Raw genomic sequence first — 12420 nt, forward strand, 5'->3', positions numbered from 1 at the left:
TGTCCTGCTTCCTGCTCCACGTTTTCTTCCTGCCTTGTCCCTCCTCCTGGTGATGTCACACCAGCCTGGGCTGGCGTGGGGATGAGGTGGAAGGGGAAAACAGCAGAGGGGCCATTTTCTTGAGCAGGTAAGGGGAAGAGGAAGGCTGGTCCCTCCCCCCGTGGTCAGAGTCGTCCCTGTGACACACAGTTATTGCTCAAGTAACTTTGGGGAGACGAGACCAAGTACTGAGCACCTCGCCACCCAAACTTCCATGACTTGAATAGTCACCTTAATGACTTGTCAAAATCTCCCCCAAATTCATTCGCAGAATAAAACGTCCCTGAGATGGATCTGTGAGGGTGTGCAGTGGAAAGCACGGCGTGGGTGTCAGGCCGGATGCGGGCCGGGTGCAGGCCGGGCGAGCGCTGCAGGTGCACCCCGGCTCTCCTCCCATCAGGCCTCATACACAGGCTGTGCAGGCAGGTGTGTGTGTTATCCCCCCACCTCCCGGCCCCGGGCTGAGCCCTTGGTGGCGCCCTGCTTGCTCCTGCAGGGTGCTGGGGGCACTCCCAACCGCGCTCTAACTTAGGGAGAGCCTATCTTCAATGTGTGTCTGCATTTGTGGGGTTATGTTTTATACCTGCCCCTTGCAGTGTAGAAGGAAAATAGATTTCGAATCTGATTCTGTTCAGTGCAGTTAAATACTGCATGTAAAATTCCCCTCCATGAGTTCATTCGGTGTGGACTAATTAGAAAGTAGGTGTTTTACATACTTGCATTATGCAAAAATCCTTAGTGTGTTGTTATATAGGTCTTTCGGAGTGTTTTAGTGATATCTGGAAAATTGGTTGGGGGTTTTTGGACGGTCTGGGAATGTGTTATTGTTTTTTCCCATTTCACCTAATGGGATATGAGCTTCCAATGAAAATTTGCTCTGCAAAGCATTTCCAGGAATTGATAATATATGGATAATGAGGGTTGCCTGCATTTTACTTGATCTGCACTGCTGGTCGGGGGTCGTTCTCACACGATTGGCCGAAGCCAAACAGACTGAGAGTCAGGGGGAGAACAGGGGTTGACACAATGAATCCTTGCCTCTTTTTGTTATTAACAAGAAAATTAGTAAGTGCCTCAAAGAACGCTGCCGGGCGAGCAGCTGATGAAAATGCTCTCTTAGGGCTCCCCTGCGAGTTGTCTGGTAGTGGCTCCCCGCCACTACGGCAGGGAAGGGCACTTTGCAGCCACGCTGCAGCTGGACGCTGGTCCAACTGAGGGCTCTGCCAGGCCGGGATGCAGAGCCCTGCCTCTCATGGTGCCAGTCGTGGGGTGAGCTGAGCCTGTAATTAGAGCTGCAGCTGATTGATTTTCTCAAGGCTGGCACTCACGTCGGGGCCTGGGAGTCCCAGGGGGGTCTGTTGTGCCAATGTGCAGCTTGGCCGCCCGTATGCCAGCTGCAGCTGGGATTTCACCGCAGCCCTTCCTGCAGCAAACCGGGGATGCCCTCAGCCCTGCCTGTCACCGTGGCGTGGACTGTGCGAGCCCGCTGCGCCTGGCAGCCGAAACAGCCCCGGATTCCGCCGGAATATGCTTGTGGCCTGAAAGCTCACTTTGCCGTCACTCTACCCTGAGATGCAGCTTCTGTGCTGGCAGGATTCACGCAAACAGAAGCTGCTCTGCTCTTTCCTCCTCGGGCCTCCCCGGGCCTCCACTGCTGCCATCTGCCAGGGAGAGCCACTTGGTGATACTGTTAATTAAAACCATGGCACTTGGGGCAGGAAACACGCTTAAAACTCTGAAGCCATTTTTCCCTAATAGAAATCTTATTGTGGAGGTGTTTGTGGAGGTCGGGCTGACCAGGAAAACCTGCCAGCCTCAAATGAACTCAAATAGGTTTACCTAATTTACTCACCTGGGGGCCTGGAGGCAGAGCGGGGAGAAGGGCCTGCCATCGGCAATGGGTCAGGGCGGCACCCTCACCTCTCCCCCCAGATTCTGTCCTGGGACTGGGAGGTGGGAGGAAAGAGCCAGGCTTTCGTGGAGGAATCAGGAACTGCGGAGTGGATGCTTTGGAAATCGCTGACCAGGCCTCTGGGAGTGAGCCTGACTGGCCATCTCTGCGCTGAGCTGTCTATAGTCACACGGCTATTGTCACCTGGAAATTAATTTTAAAGTGGCGGCTGTGACTGGGTAGTGGCTCTATGCTGGATCCATTAGTCACCCACACAGAATTCCCCCTTTCCATGTTTCCTGGCCCAAGTTGCTACTTTGAATGCTGACTGCTCTTTGGAGCTGGCAGCATCCAGCAGACCTAGCTGGCTCCTTGGAGAGAAGCTGGAGTGATCTGAACAGGCCCCGAGGGAAAGGGCGGCAGAAAGCATGGTGAATGTGCGGGCCCAAGCCTTCTGCAGTGGACGGAGCCGTACTCCTGCCACAGAGGCGTTAACTTATTCAGGGTTCTTGGCTAATTTGTGAAATTACCTCTTCTCACAGGGCTGGGAGAGAACGGTCTTAAATAGGAGCAATTTAATTCTTGGATCCTGGTCCTAGTCAACGAAAAGCCAAATTTTATCCTCTCTCCTTCACTTGCCCATTTAAAGCCTGAAGCAGTGGGGCCGGGAGGGTGAGGGCCTGGAGTTGCTATGGAAACTCAGGGCCTGGAAGTGGACACAGCGCTTGAGGGCAGATAGTGGTCCCTGTGCCGGATACGTCCAGTCCTCCTCTCGCCCGCCTTCAAGCTCTGCCTCCCTGTGGTCCTGGAGAGACATGGAGACCACAGAACCCGGCCTGCCCTTCAGGCACCCTGGCTTTCCCAGAGACTCACATAGCCCTCCTATAGGCTCCTTCCAGAATGTTCTCCAAATTCTCTCCCAGTTCAACTCCTTTATCTCCATAGCAAGCAACACCCCATGATTAATGGCCAGACCCAATAGTGTCTTTTATTCCTGGCACCTTGGGCCTCTGACAAGGAGAACAGGGTCTCCTGTGCCTAGGAGCTGCATCCCACTGGTTCTGTTGAAGCTCAGAATCCTTCAGTGGCCAGCACTTGTACAGTACAGACGTCCCTGCAATACAGTAAAGGATTTGTCTGGCCTTTATCCCTGGTTTCTGAGAGGAAACTTCTAAATCTTTAGAATTTCCTGGGTGATAGCAGTATCTTTGCTATTCATGGGGGCCCCTTGGACCAGACCTGGGTTTATGCTAATGAAATAAATCAGGATGGGGCTGCTAGAAAGATCAATCATGTGGTCAAGAGGGCTGGGGCTTAGACCTCTGTGATATCACACACTGGGGGAGGGGAGGGGGCTAGAGGCTGGGTTCAGTGGTGCAGCCAATGATCCAGACATCCTGCCTACAGTGAAAGCTCTGGACCCCAGGTGCAGGTGAGTTTCCTGGGTGGTGATATACATCCATCTGCTAGAAGGGGGACGAGACGAGCCCTGATTCCAAGGGGAGACAGCACAGAAGCTCTGTGTTTGGGACCTTTCCAGGCCTGGCCCTAAGCACCTCTTCATCTGGCTCCTTGTCACTTGTGTCCTTCGTAACAATGCTAATCCTAAGTATAACGGTCTCCTGAGTTCTAGGGTCCTCCTGGCAAGTTACTGAACCCAGGGAGGTTGTGGGAGCCCAAATCTGTAGCCAGTGGGTTAGAAGCACAGGTGGCCTGGGGACCCGGGAGCACTGGGCTGGCATCTGAAGGGAGGGGCTCTCATGGGGACCACCCCCCCCGCAACCTGTGAAGTCAGAGCTAACTCCGGGTCGTGCGCGCCAGGTCGCGCTGCAGTCCCTCAGTACAAGTTCAGGGAAGGGAAAAGGAGGCACCTTTGCACTCCGACACGTCAGTTCAGTGGTTTTCTAAACTGGCTGCTCCTTGAAGTCACCCGAGGGGCTGTTAGGAACAGGAGCTGCCTGGGGCCCTTCCTGAGTGGTCTGATTTGGTGGGTGTGCAATGGGTGCCTGGAATCTGCATGTTTAACAAGTTTTTGCAGGAAGTTCAGAGGCAGAATCGCATTTCAGAGTGACTTTCTCAAGGAGCAGAGCACACGTTCCGGGCAGAGGACATCTGCTTGAAAGGAGAGAACTCGCAGGAGGCCATTTGCCAACATTCAAACCAAAGGGAACAAAGGGACGGTGGAGAAAGAGTTAAGTGCTGGGCGCAGGGCACATTAAGATCTGTGTCTGGAAGGGCGCAGCTTGAAAGCCAGGGTCGCCCGGCCTGTGCTGTGATACAGCAGCCACGTGAGACGCCTTCTTGTCTCTCAGGACGCTCTCCCCTGGCTCCAAGGGCCTCCAGTTTTTCCTTAGGGTCAAGGCATAGTGCCCTCTGAGGGGACCAGGCTGGAAGCCACGAGCTGCTGCTGGCAGGGGCCGGGGACCTCAGCAAATGGAGCTGTGAACATCTGGATGTGGGGCGCAGGGCAGAAATGCCTAGAGAACTGGCGGCACCTGATTAATTGGCCGTGACAACTTTCTCACGTCTGACCCTTTTCCCTTCTCCCGGCCACTGCCCTGAGCCACTGTCACCTCCCACAGGGGTGACGCCCACTGGCTCCCTCTCATCTCCCTGCTGCTTCTCTTGCCTCCATGCAGCCTTTCCTCCTCACAGCCGCCAGGGTGCTCCTTTTAAAAGTCAATCAGATCATGTCTCTTTTGTTGAAAATCCTCCAATGGACTCTCTTATCACTGGGAGAAACAGGAGCCCCTGTGATGTGTCCCCGCCTGTATCCTCCACCTCACTTGGTCCACGCCTGTACCAATTCGCAGCCACACTGGCTCCCTTTCTGTTCCTTAGCGAGTCCCACACTCTCTTCTACCGCAGGGCCTTTGCATAAGATGTTCCACTGCTGCAATGCCCTGCCCTCCCTCCCACACTTGGCAGGGCTGGTTTCTTGAATTTTATCATCTCGCCCTAATGTCCCTCTTCAGAGAGGCCTTCCTTGAGCAAAATAGATAGACAGGTTACCCCTACTATTGTCCAGGACATAATCCTGTTTGTGTCCTTCACAGAATTGATCAGGCTTCTTAACATGTGTTTGTTTGTTTTTCCTGTCTTTTCTACTATGCTGTTGAATGTTCCATCCAGTGCCTGGCACATAGTAGGTGCTTATTTCAGTTCGAGTGGCAATAGGAGTGTGGCAGGCGATAACCCTGACACCCTCGGTGGCTTACCTCAGAAAGGGTTCTTTCTTGACCACAGGGCTTACCCAGTGCTGATGGGTGGGGACCTCTGCTCGCCACACTCCAGCTAAAGGGGGTTCTGCCACCACGTAGCCGCTTCATCCCGACCTAACATTCTGCAAAGTTTGCTAAAGAAGAGGAGTCAAGAGAAGAAGGAGATGCACGGTTTTCACAGCATGGCAGCCCCATGTGCCACTTCTGTTCCTGGTCTATTTGCCCCATCCAGCCATATGGCTCCAACTTACTGCGGAAGGTCCGGGAAACAGAGGGGGCAGGCGGGATGCTGGGTGAGCACGAATGGGAGGACCTGGGGAGACAGAAGATCTATAAGCCAGAGGTCCCATAGGGGGCGGGAGGACCACACCCACGGAAACGAGCACAGAAGCTTCCCTGAGATTTTCCCTGCCTGTATTCTTCTAGAAACTAATGGTCACGCTGAACAGCAGGCAAGGACTCGGGACAAATCCTCCATTTCCTTTTGCATGGGCCCTGGCCTGTGTGATGGAGTAGCTGTGTCTTCCGCGGGCAATGTATATGTTAGGAGGTGGGCAGAGACTCTGCAGCCATTATCAGGCTCTGCTTGCCTAATGTTCCATGAAGCACCTTGGAAAATAGACCACTGGGGAAAATAAATGATCGCGGGGGCGCAGGCGACCTCCAGCTGGCTTCAGGGGTACTCCTGTTCCCTGTGCGGCCTCCCGCCCTCTTTGTGGGCTCCTGGGAAATGGGTGGCAGAAACCAGCCCAGTGATTTACCTCCTGCCTTCCTGTGACTTCCTCCCCGTCCTGTGCCTGTCACGTTTAATTATAAGGCTGTGGATGGCGGGGATATTAATTATAGGGCTGAGGCTGTGTTACCTAGAGAAAGTCGGTGCACATGTAATCCCGCTTTCCTCAAGGAGGAAAATTGCATTTTTCCTGATCTCAAAAAGAATGCCAGGGAAAGGAGCAGAATCACACTTCGGAGTTTTAAACTAATGAGATTCAGTTAAAAAAAATTAAAAACCTTTTTATATGCAGAAGATTGGGAGAATCTATTTCCGGCATTTGGAGTTTCTCCTCAGCTGCGTTACCTGGCAGTGGTCTGGTGAGGGGCAGTGGCTTTCCTATGGGGAGGGTTGGGGTGCTGTCTTAGATAGAGCCAGCTTGGCTTCTGGTGTAAAGCCAAGAATAGGTTAGGCTGGGTTTTCTAAATACATAGAGCAAAAGCATTTCTTGGCAAGAGTCTTTCTGGCAAAAAGCAAGCATGTATATTCCAAAGAGTAAGAAGGGGTGAGAGTTTGACATATTTTGGTTTGTGAAAAGTATAAACCAAGCTAACATTGATAATAATAACAACAATAACTGTTCTTTGAGCTTGTGTTATATGCCAGGCCACATTCCAAGTGCTTTGGGTGCACTCTGCCATTTAGTCTTCACAGCAGTCCTGAAGGTGGTTCCCACTTTAACCCCATTGCTCATGTGTGTATGTGTACATGCATGTATGTGTGCATACATACATGTCTTATGTATGTCTTATGTCTTATGTCTTTCCTGGATCCCCCAATAGCACGATGAGGTTGGTACTGTCACCTGCTCCACTTTGCAGGTGAGGAGAGCACTGATTTTAGATGGAAACGGAGGCTGCACGGAGGAGGTGGGACCCGAACACAGATTAACCCAGTCACGATCCTGAGGACCCCACTGGTCCTACACTACTCTTGGGAGTTTAGTATTTTTCCCTGTTCTTTTTTTTTTTATTCTCTTCTGCTTGGTGGGCGGTGGCTGGGACTGTTTGGGTGCAGGTTGTTGGAGGGTCAGGCCACTGGCTAACTTGTTCATTTTGCCTTTCCCAAGACTCGTGGGGCCCCATGAAAAAGTCAGCTTAAGTGATCAATTATTCAACACAAGGACAGAAAGCTCTGTTTGCATTGAGGCTAAAAACAGGGGGTAGACAATGGTAATTTATTAATAAAAGGAATTCCACCACGTTCCTCATCCTGTACTAGGAGAGAGAGTCATGGAATCAACTCTGAGTGAAGGCATCAAGTTTAAGCCGGTAATTACTTCCTAATCATGCAGAATAAAAGCTACATCCCTTAAAATACATCAGACAGCTAAACAAACATAATCTTTGCTTTTCCCGGTATCATCTAAGGCATCCAGATGTTACTGTAATAACCGCTCCATAAACAAACACAAGACCCAGCTGCAGGGCCGACTTCTCAGCATTCTTGTGCCTCCCAAAGTCTCTTCCCAGGCTGGGCTCCTGATAGCTGCTCAGCGTTGCCGCAGCCCTACTGGGCGGGGACGGGCTGTGGGTACAACCACACACCAGAGGGAGGCCAGCGGGGAACCTGCCAAATGTGAGTGTGATTAAACCCGGGACCCACCTGAAACCTTTGTCTGTGGTCCTTTAGCAAACCTGAGGGGTTTAGGCATAGAAGAGGATGACTTGAACAGATTGGAATAAATTACCTCAAACACTGAGACATACTTAGGTGGCACAATTTAATTTAGGGCCATCAACATTAGTGATAGTGAAAGTAGCTAACATTGATTGGGGGCTTATTACTTCTTACTGCGTTGAAGTGTCCACTCTGTGAGATGGCTGTGTCACAGAATGAGATTCAAAGGAAACACCTGTTCTGTGGTGATCTATGTCAGCCCTGGCTTCCAGGTTATGCAGCCTTCATAAAAACAGTCAAGTGATTTTTGTCTTTCTCTATGCACTGGAATTGTTGAAATAGTGTAGGAATAATCAGTTCCTTAAAGATTTGAGAAAATAAGACTCTGGCAAGCAGCAACTCCTGCCCTACTCTTATTGATAGTGTAAATTGTTTCAGCCACTTTGGAAAGTAATTTATTAATACCTAGTTAAGTCGAAAACATTTATACCCTATAATCCCACAACACACTCCTGTATCTGTAGCCTAGAGAAACGCTCTTACGTGCACAAGGAGACATGTACCAGAATTTTCACTGCAGTGTTGTTATGGTTAACAAATCGAAAATGACCTAAATGTTCTAATAGGGGATTGGATAAGGTAATTTATGCAACAGACTAATCTGTGGCAGTTGAAGTGATTGAATTAGATCTCCCATATCAACCCGGAAAATTCTCAAAAACAAAATATGAGGGGGAGGGAGAAGAAAGTGAAAAAGAACATGTCCATTTAGATACAATTTGCATAAAAGTAACACAGGAAACAATATTACGTACGATTTTTGAACGCACATATATTACCAAAAGGGAAGGATATTCATCACTTTAAAGAATCCGGTTTCCACTGAGGAGGGAAAGAGAGGAACAGAAATGGTACTTGAAATGTCTTGGTATTATTTTATTCACTAAAGCAAAAAGGTCTGCTGTAAATACAGAACAACCATGGCATCTCCTAAAGCTGAGCGGTGGGATACGGTGTTTGTTATAGTAACCACATTTCATTGATGGCTTTACCACATGCTCTGCTGCCTTTATTAATTTTTACCTGGTTTCTCGAGAAAGGGCTGAGAGAGGTCTTCCAAAGTCACCTGTTATGTCTCTAATCCTTTCTCCTGTTTATGCTCTTTTCAGAGCTGGAGATGGAGGCTGGATGGTGATGACTGACATTCTCTGGGTACCCTGACCTGGATAACACGGTGCTCGGGACGCAGCAGGTATCCCGTAAACGCGAGGCGACATCACCCCCACCACCAGCATCATCCCCGCTGTGGCTCTACGCTTGTCTCCCCAGATTCTCTGCACCACCTGCCTCGATATGAAGCCCCTGGACTGAGGTCACGTCCAGGCGTGGGTGGGAGCGGCAGCCCGTGAGGAGTGGGGGCGCGGGCCCGGCACTCACTGGGCCTGTGCGTGTCACCTCTCTGCTCCGTCCACTTGCGGTGCTGATTCCCAGGTTGTTCTTCAGGACCTGTCCCACCGGGATAAGGGCAATAAGGGGGCTGTAGCTTTGCCCCCTCATCTGTCCTGCCCACGCACAGCAGTTCCTCCTTCTCCCTGGCGGCCTGTTGCTCCTTGCCCAGCTTTCACAACTTCTCCTCTTGCTTCTCCGTGAATTGAAATCATGTGTGTCCCCTGGCAGTCTCCTGCTGTGATCCAGTTCTGATTGTAGCTGGTGGACTTCTGTCAGTGTCTATGGCTTGTGGGGGAGGGGGGGCGGTTCTTGTTCCCTGATTTCAGAGGAGGCCAAGTTTACTTGTCCATGTGTAGATTCCTTAGGTCAGTGGTTCTCAATGTGGAGCAATGGTTCCTGCATCCCAGGGACATCTGGCAATGTCTGGAGACATTTTTGGTTGTCACACCTGGCTTGGGGGTGGTGAGGACTGTGCTTCTGGCATCTGGTAGGGAGACACCAGGATGGTGCTAAACACTCCACAAGGCACAGAGAGGACAGCTCCCACCCCAGTAAAGAATGATCCTGCTCCAACTATAACCAGTATCGAGACTGAGAAACCTCGCTTTAGGCTCAATGAGCCGATTATTCAGGTCTGCCCCATTTTACGCAATGGCTTGGAGCCGTGACATGTGCTTCATCTGGTTTTATTTAACACGCACCAGGCACCTGGTGCTGTACTATTGCTGGGTGACCTTCCATCTATCTTGGAACTTTGCTAATGTGCAGAGTACAAAATATCTACTTGAAGTCAGAAGATGGGTTTGAATCTTTGTTATGCCACTTTCTTCCGTGCATTTACTTAACACATCTTTGCAGAGCACCTATGAGGCACCAGATCTGGAGCCAGACTCTGCCCTTCGGTGCTCACATTCCAGTGGGAACACAGGAAGTAAACAAGTAAAGGAATAAATCAAGGCACATTTTAGGACAGCAGTGTTCAGTAGGAAGGAAATAGTTCCCAGAGTACATAGGCAGGTGGTGTATTAGTTTCCCGGGGCTGCTGCAACAAACTGCCACAATTTGACTTAAAACACCAGAAACATATTCTCTCCAGTCTGGAGGCCAGATCTCCAAGCCAGGTGTGGGCAGGACAGAGCTCCTCTGCAGGCTCTGGGGAGGGTCCTTCCTCCGCTCTCCAGCCTCTGGAGGCTCCAGGCCTTCCTTGGTTGTGGCTGCCTCACCCGGTCTCTGCCTCGGCTTCACATGGCTTCTCTGTGTCTTCTCCTCTGTTTCTTACAAGGACACGTGCCATTGGATTTAGGGCCTGCCTGGAAAATCCAGAATGATCTCATCTCAAGATCATTAACTTAATTACACCTGTAAAGACCAGACCCTTTTGCCCAAATAAGGTCACATTTACAGGTTCTGGAGGTTGAGGTGTGGACATATCTTTCTGGAGGTCACCATTCAACCCACTACAGATCCACATAATCCTCCCTGGAAGTCCCCAGCTGATTTCCTTTTTTGATCTTTAACCATCAACAGGAGAGGCTGGATTAGACCAGGCAGGATTCATTAACGCTTCCAAAGCACACTGATGCTCAAACACAGAGTTCTAACACCAAGAATAAGGCAGGCAGAAATCCTGTCTGTTGGTTGGACAGAGAAGCAGCAGGCTCTACCACCGTAACCCCCTTCCCCTCCTCCCCGCTTTCCAGACCTGCCAAGTGTCACCCTCCCTCCGTGCTCTTTATCTTAGTTTTCCTGAAGCAGAGGCTCTGAGGCTGGAGCGTGCATCAGAACCACCTGGAGGACTTGGCTTTCAGGTTCACAGCCTGCGCTTCTGACACGTTCCAGGTGACGCTGAGCTGCTGGTCCAGGCACCACAGGTTGAGAATCTCTGGGCTGAAACTGCTTCCTGCTGCTGCCAGCTTCTGGCCTCTTGACCCTGGGATTCCCGCTCAGCCCCCCTTCCACCCGGCCCCTCCAGGTCCTGCCTCCTTTCCTCTTGTGTGGCATTTACTCTCGGGCTCCCCGCGTCACCTCACTCGGAGCTCGTGTCTTGCGGCCAAGGACAGCGTCTGGTCCCCACGCCGCAGCATCTAGCACAGCATCCACGTGGATGGCACGCATCAGATGGGTGGCGCGAGTGACATTCACGCAGCCTTCCTCCTCGAGGAGCCGGTGGGCTCTAAACTCCAGGCTTCCTGCCTCCAGCTGGTTCTCGGCACGGCTCCCCGGGGAAGCCATTTGCCCTTCCTGGGCCTCCGTTTCCTCATCTGCCAAAGGGGCACAATACCACTTACTTTAATCTCAGGACTATCAGATGTGGGGAAAGCAGGGGGAATGCTCATAGCATGGATGAAGGGCCCGTCACTGTTAACTGTGGGGAATACAGTCTTCTCTCTGGAACGAGGCAGGCCAGATGCGCGCGCTCCCCCAGCTGTGCTGGGTTGAATCGTCAGGTAGAGCTGCTGCAGCTGGGCATGTTCCTCAGCGGGCACAGGGCTGAGAGAGGCCAAGCAGGGCCACCGGAAGAGCCTGGTGTGCTGACTGGGAGCGCTGGTCTCCTGCACAGCGCAGAGTCACTTCAGCTTTTGAAAACCATGACAGGTGCAGTTACATTACAGCGTAGAATGAAAATGCTCCTAAGTCTTAAGGTACAGTGTGCAGATTTAGCAGTTCCTTGGGCAGAGGCCCTGGCCCTACAGGGGCTGTTCCTTCGCTGCCCCACCCCCGCCCTAGGGCGCCCTGCACAGAGCTGCACACAGGCCAGGGGCTCAGGCCTGGGAGAGGAGAACAGACTAGTGAAGCTGCTTTCCAAGCACTTCTCTTACCCTAACACAAATGCTTTTGCAACCCCTGTGCCCCAAGGCCATGTTTCACACTGAGGCAGGGCCTGGAGGCAGGAGTTGACACCAGGCAGCTCTCATCCTTGGAGGAAAAAAGCATTTGATTATTTGCGGCCAGAATGGTCCAGCCTTCACCTCCCTGGCCTTTTGCACTGGGACAAGGCCAGTCAGTTCTGTCTGCTCCTGCCGGCGGTGACTTGGTTTAATCACACAACTGCGTGTCCGGGAGGGCTCCCTGGCTGCCTTGACTACACAGCCTCACCCCTGCCTGGCATCGCACACGCTCCCCAGGTCATTCGTCTCATAAATAATTCCCGTCCATCCTTCCTGAGTCTTTTTGAATATCGCTTCCTCCAGGAGCTATGCCTGACCATGATTGTTTGCCAAGCACAGTGTGTAGCACAGAGTGAATGTTTATGTACATTCCTTAAATGAATAAAAGAAAAGATTAATGCAATAATAAAACTTAACATTTAGTGAGTGGCCAGAGCTTAATATTCGTGAGGGGCACAGCCCTAAGCATCCACATATGTAAAAATGCACACTGTGCCTTTTTCATAGTGCTCGGCAGAAACTCAAAGGAGAAAATGCTTG

The 12420-nt window shown here is 51.4% G+C and overlaps 1 protein-coding gene across 1 annotated transcript in view; it reads right to left on the reverse strand.

Moving 5' to 3' along the window:
* CDH26 (cadherin 26) overlaps window positions 1-11224 on the reverse strand; it is a 60090-nt gene extending 48866 nt beyond the window's left edge. The window contains 1 exon segment of the mRNA XM_057529731.1: window positions 11023-11224. Within this exon segment, the coding sequence (XP_057385714.1) occupies window positions 11023-11224 (202 nt within the window).
* Window positions 11225-12420: the final 1196 nt, after the last annotated feature.

Source organism: Balaenoptera acutorostrata, chromosome 15, assembly GCF_949987535.1.
Source record: "Balaenoptera acutorostrata chromosome 15, mBalAcu1.1, whole genome shotgun sequence".
NCBI classification, from domain to species: domain Eukaryota; kingdom Metazoa; phylum Chordata; class Mammalia; order Artiodactyla; family Balaenopteridae; genus Balaenoptera; species Balaenoptera acutorostrata.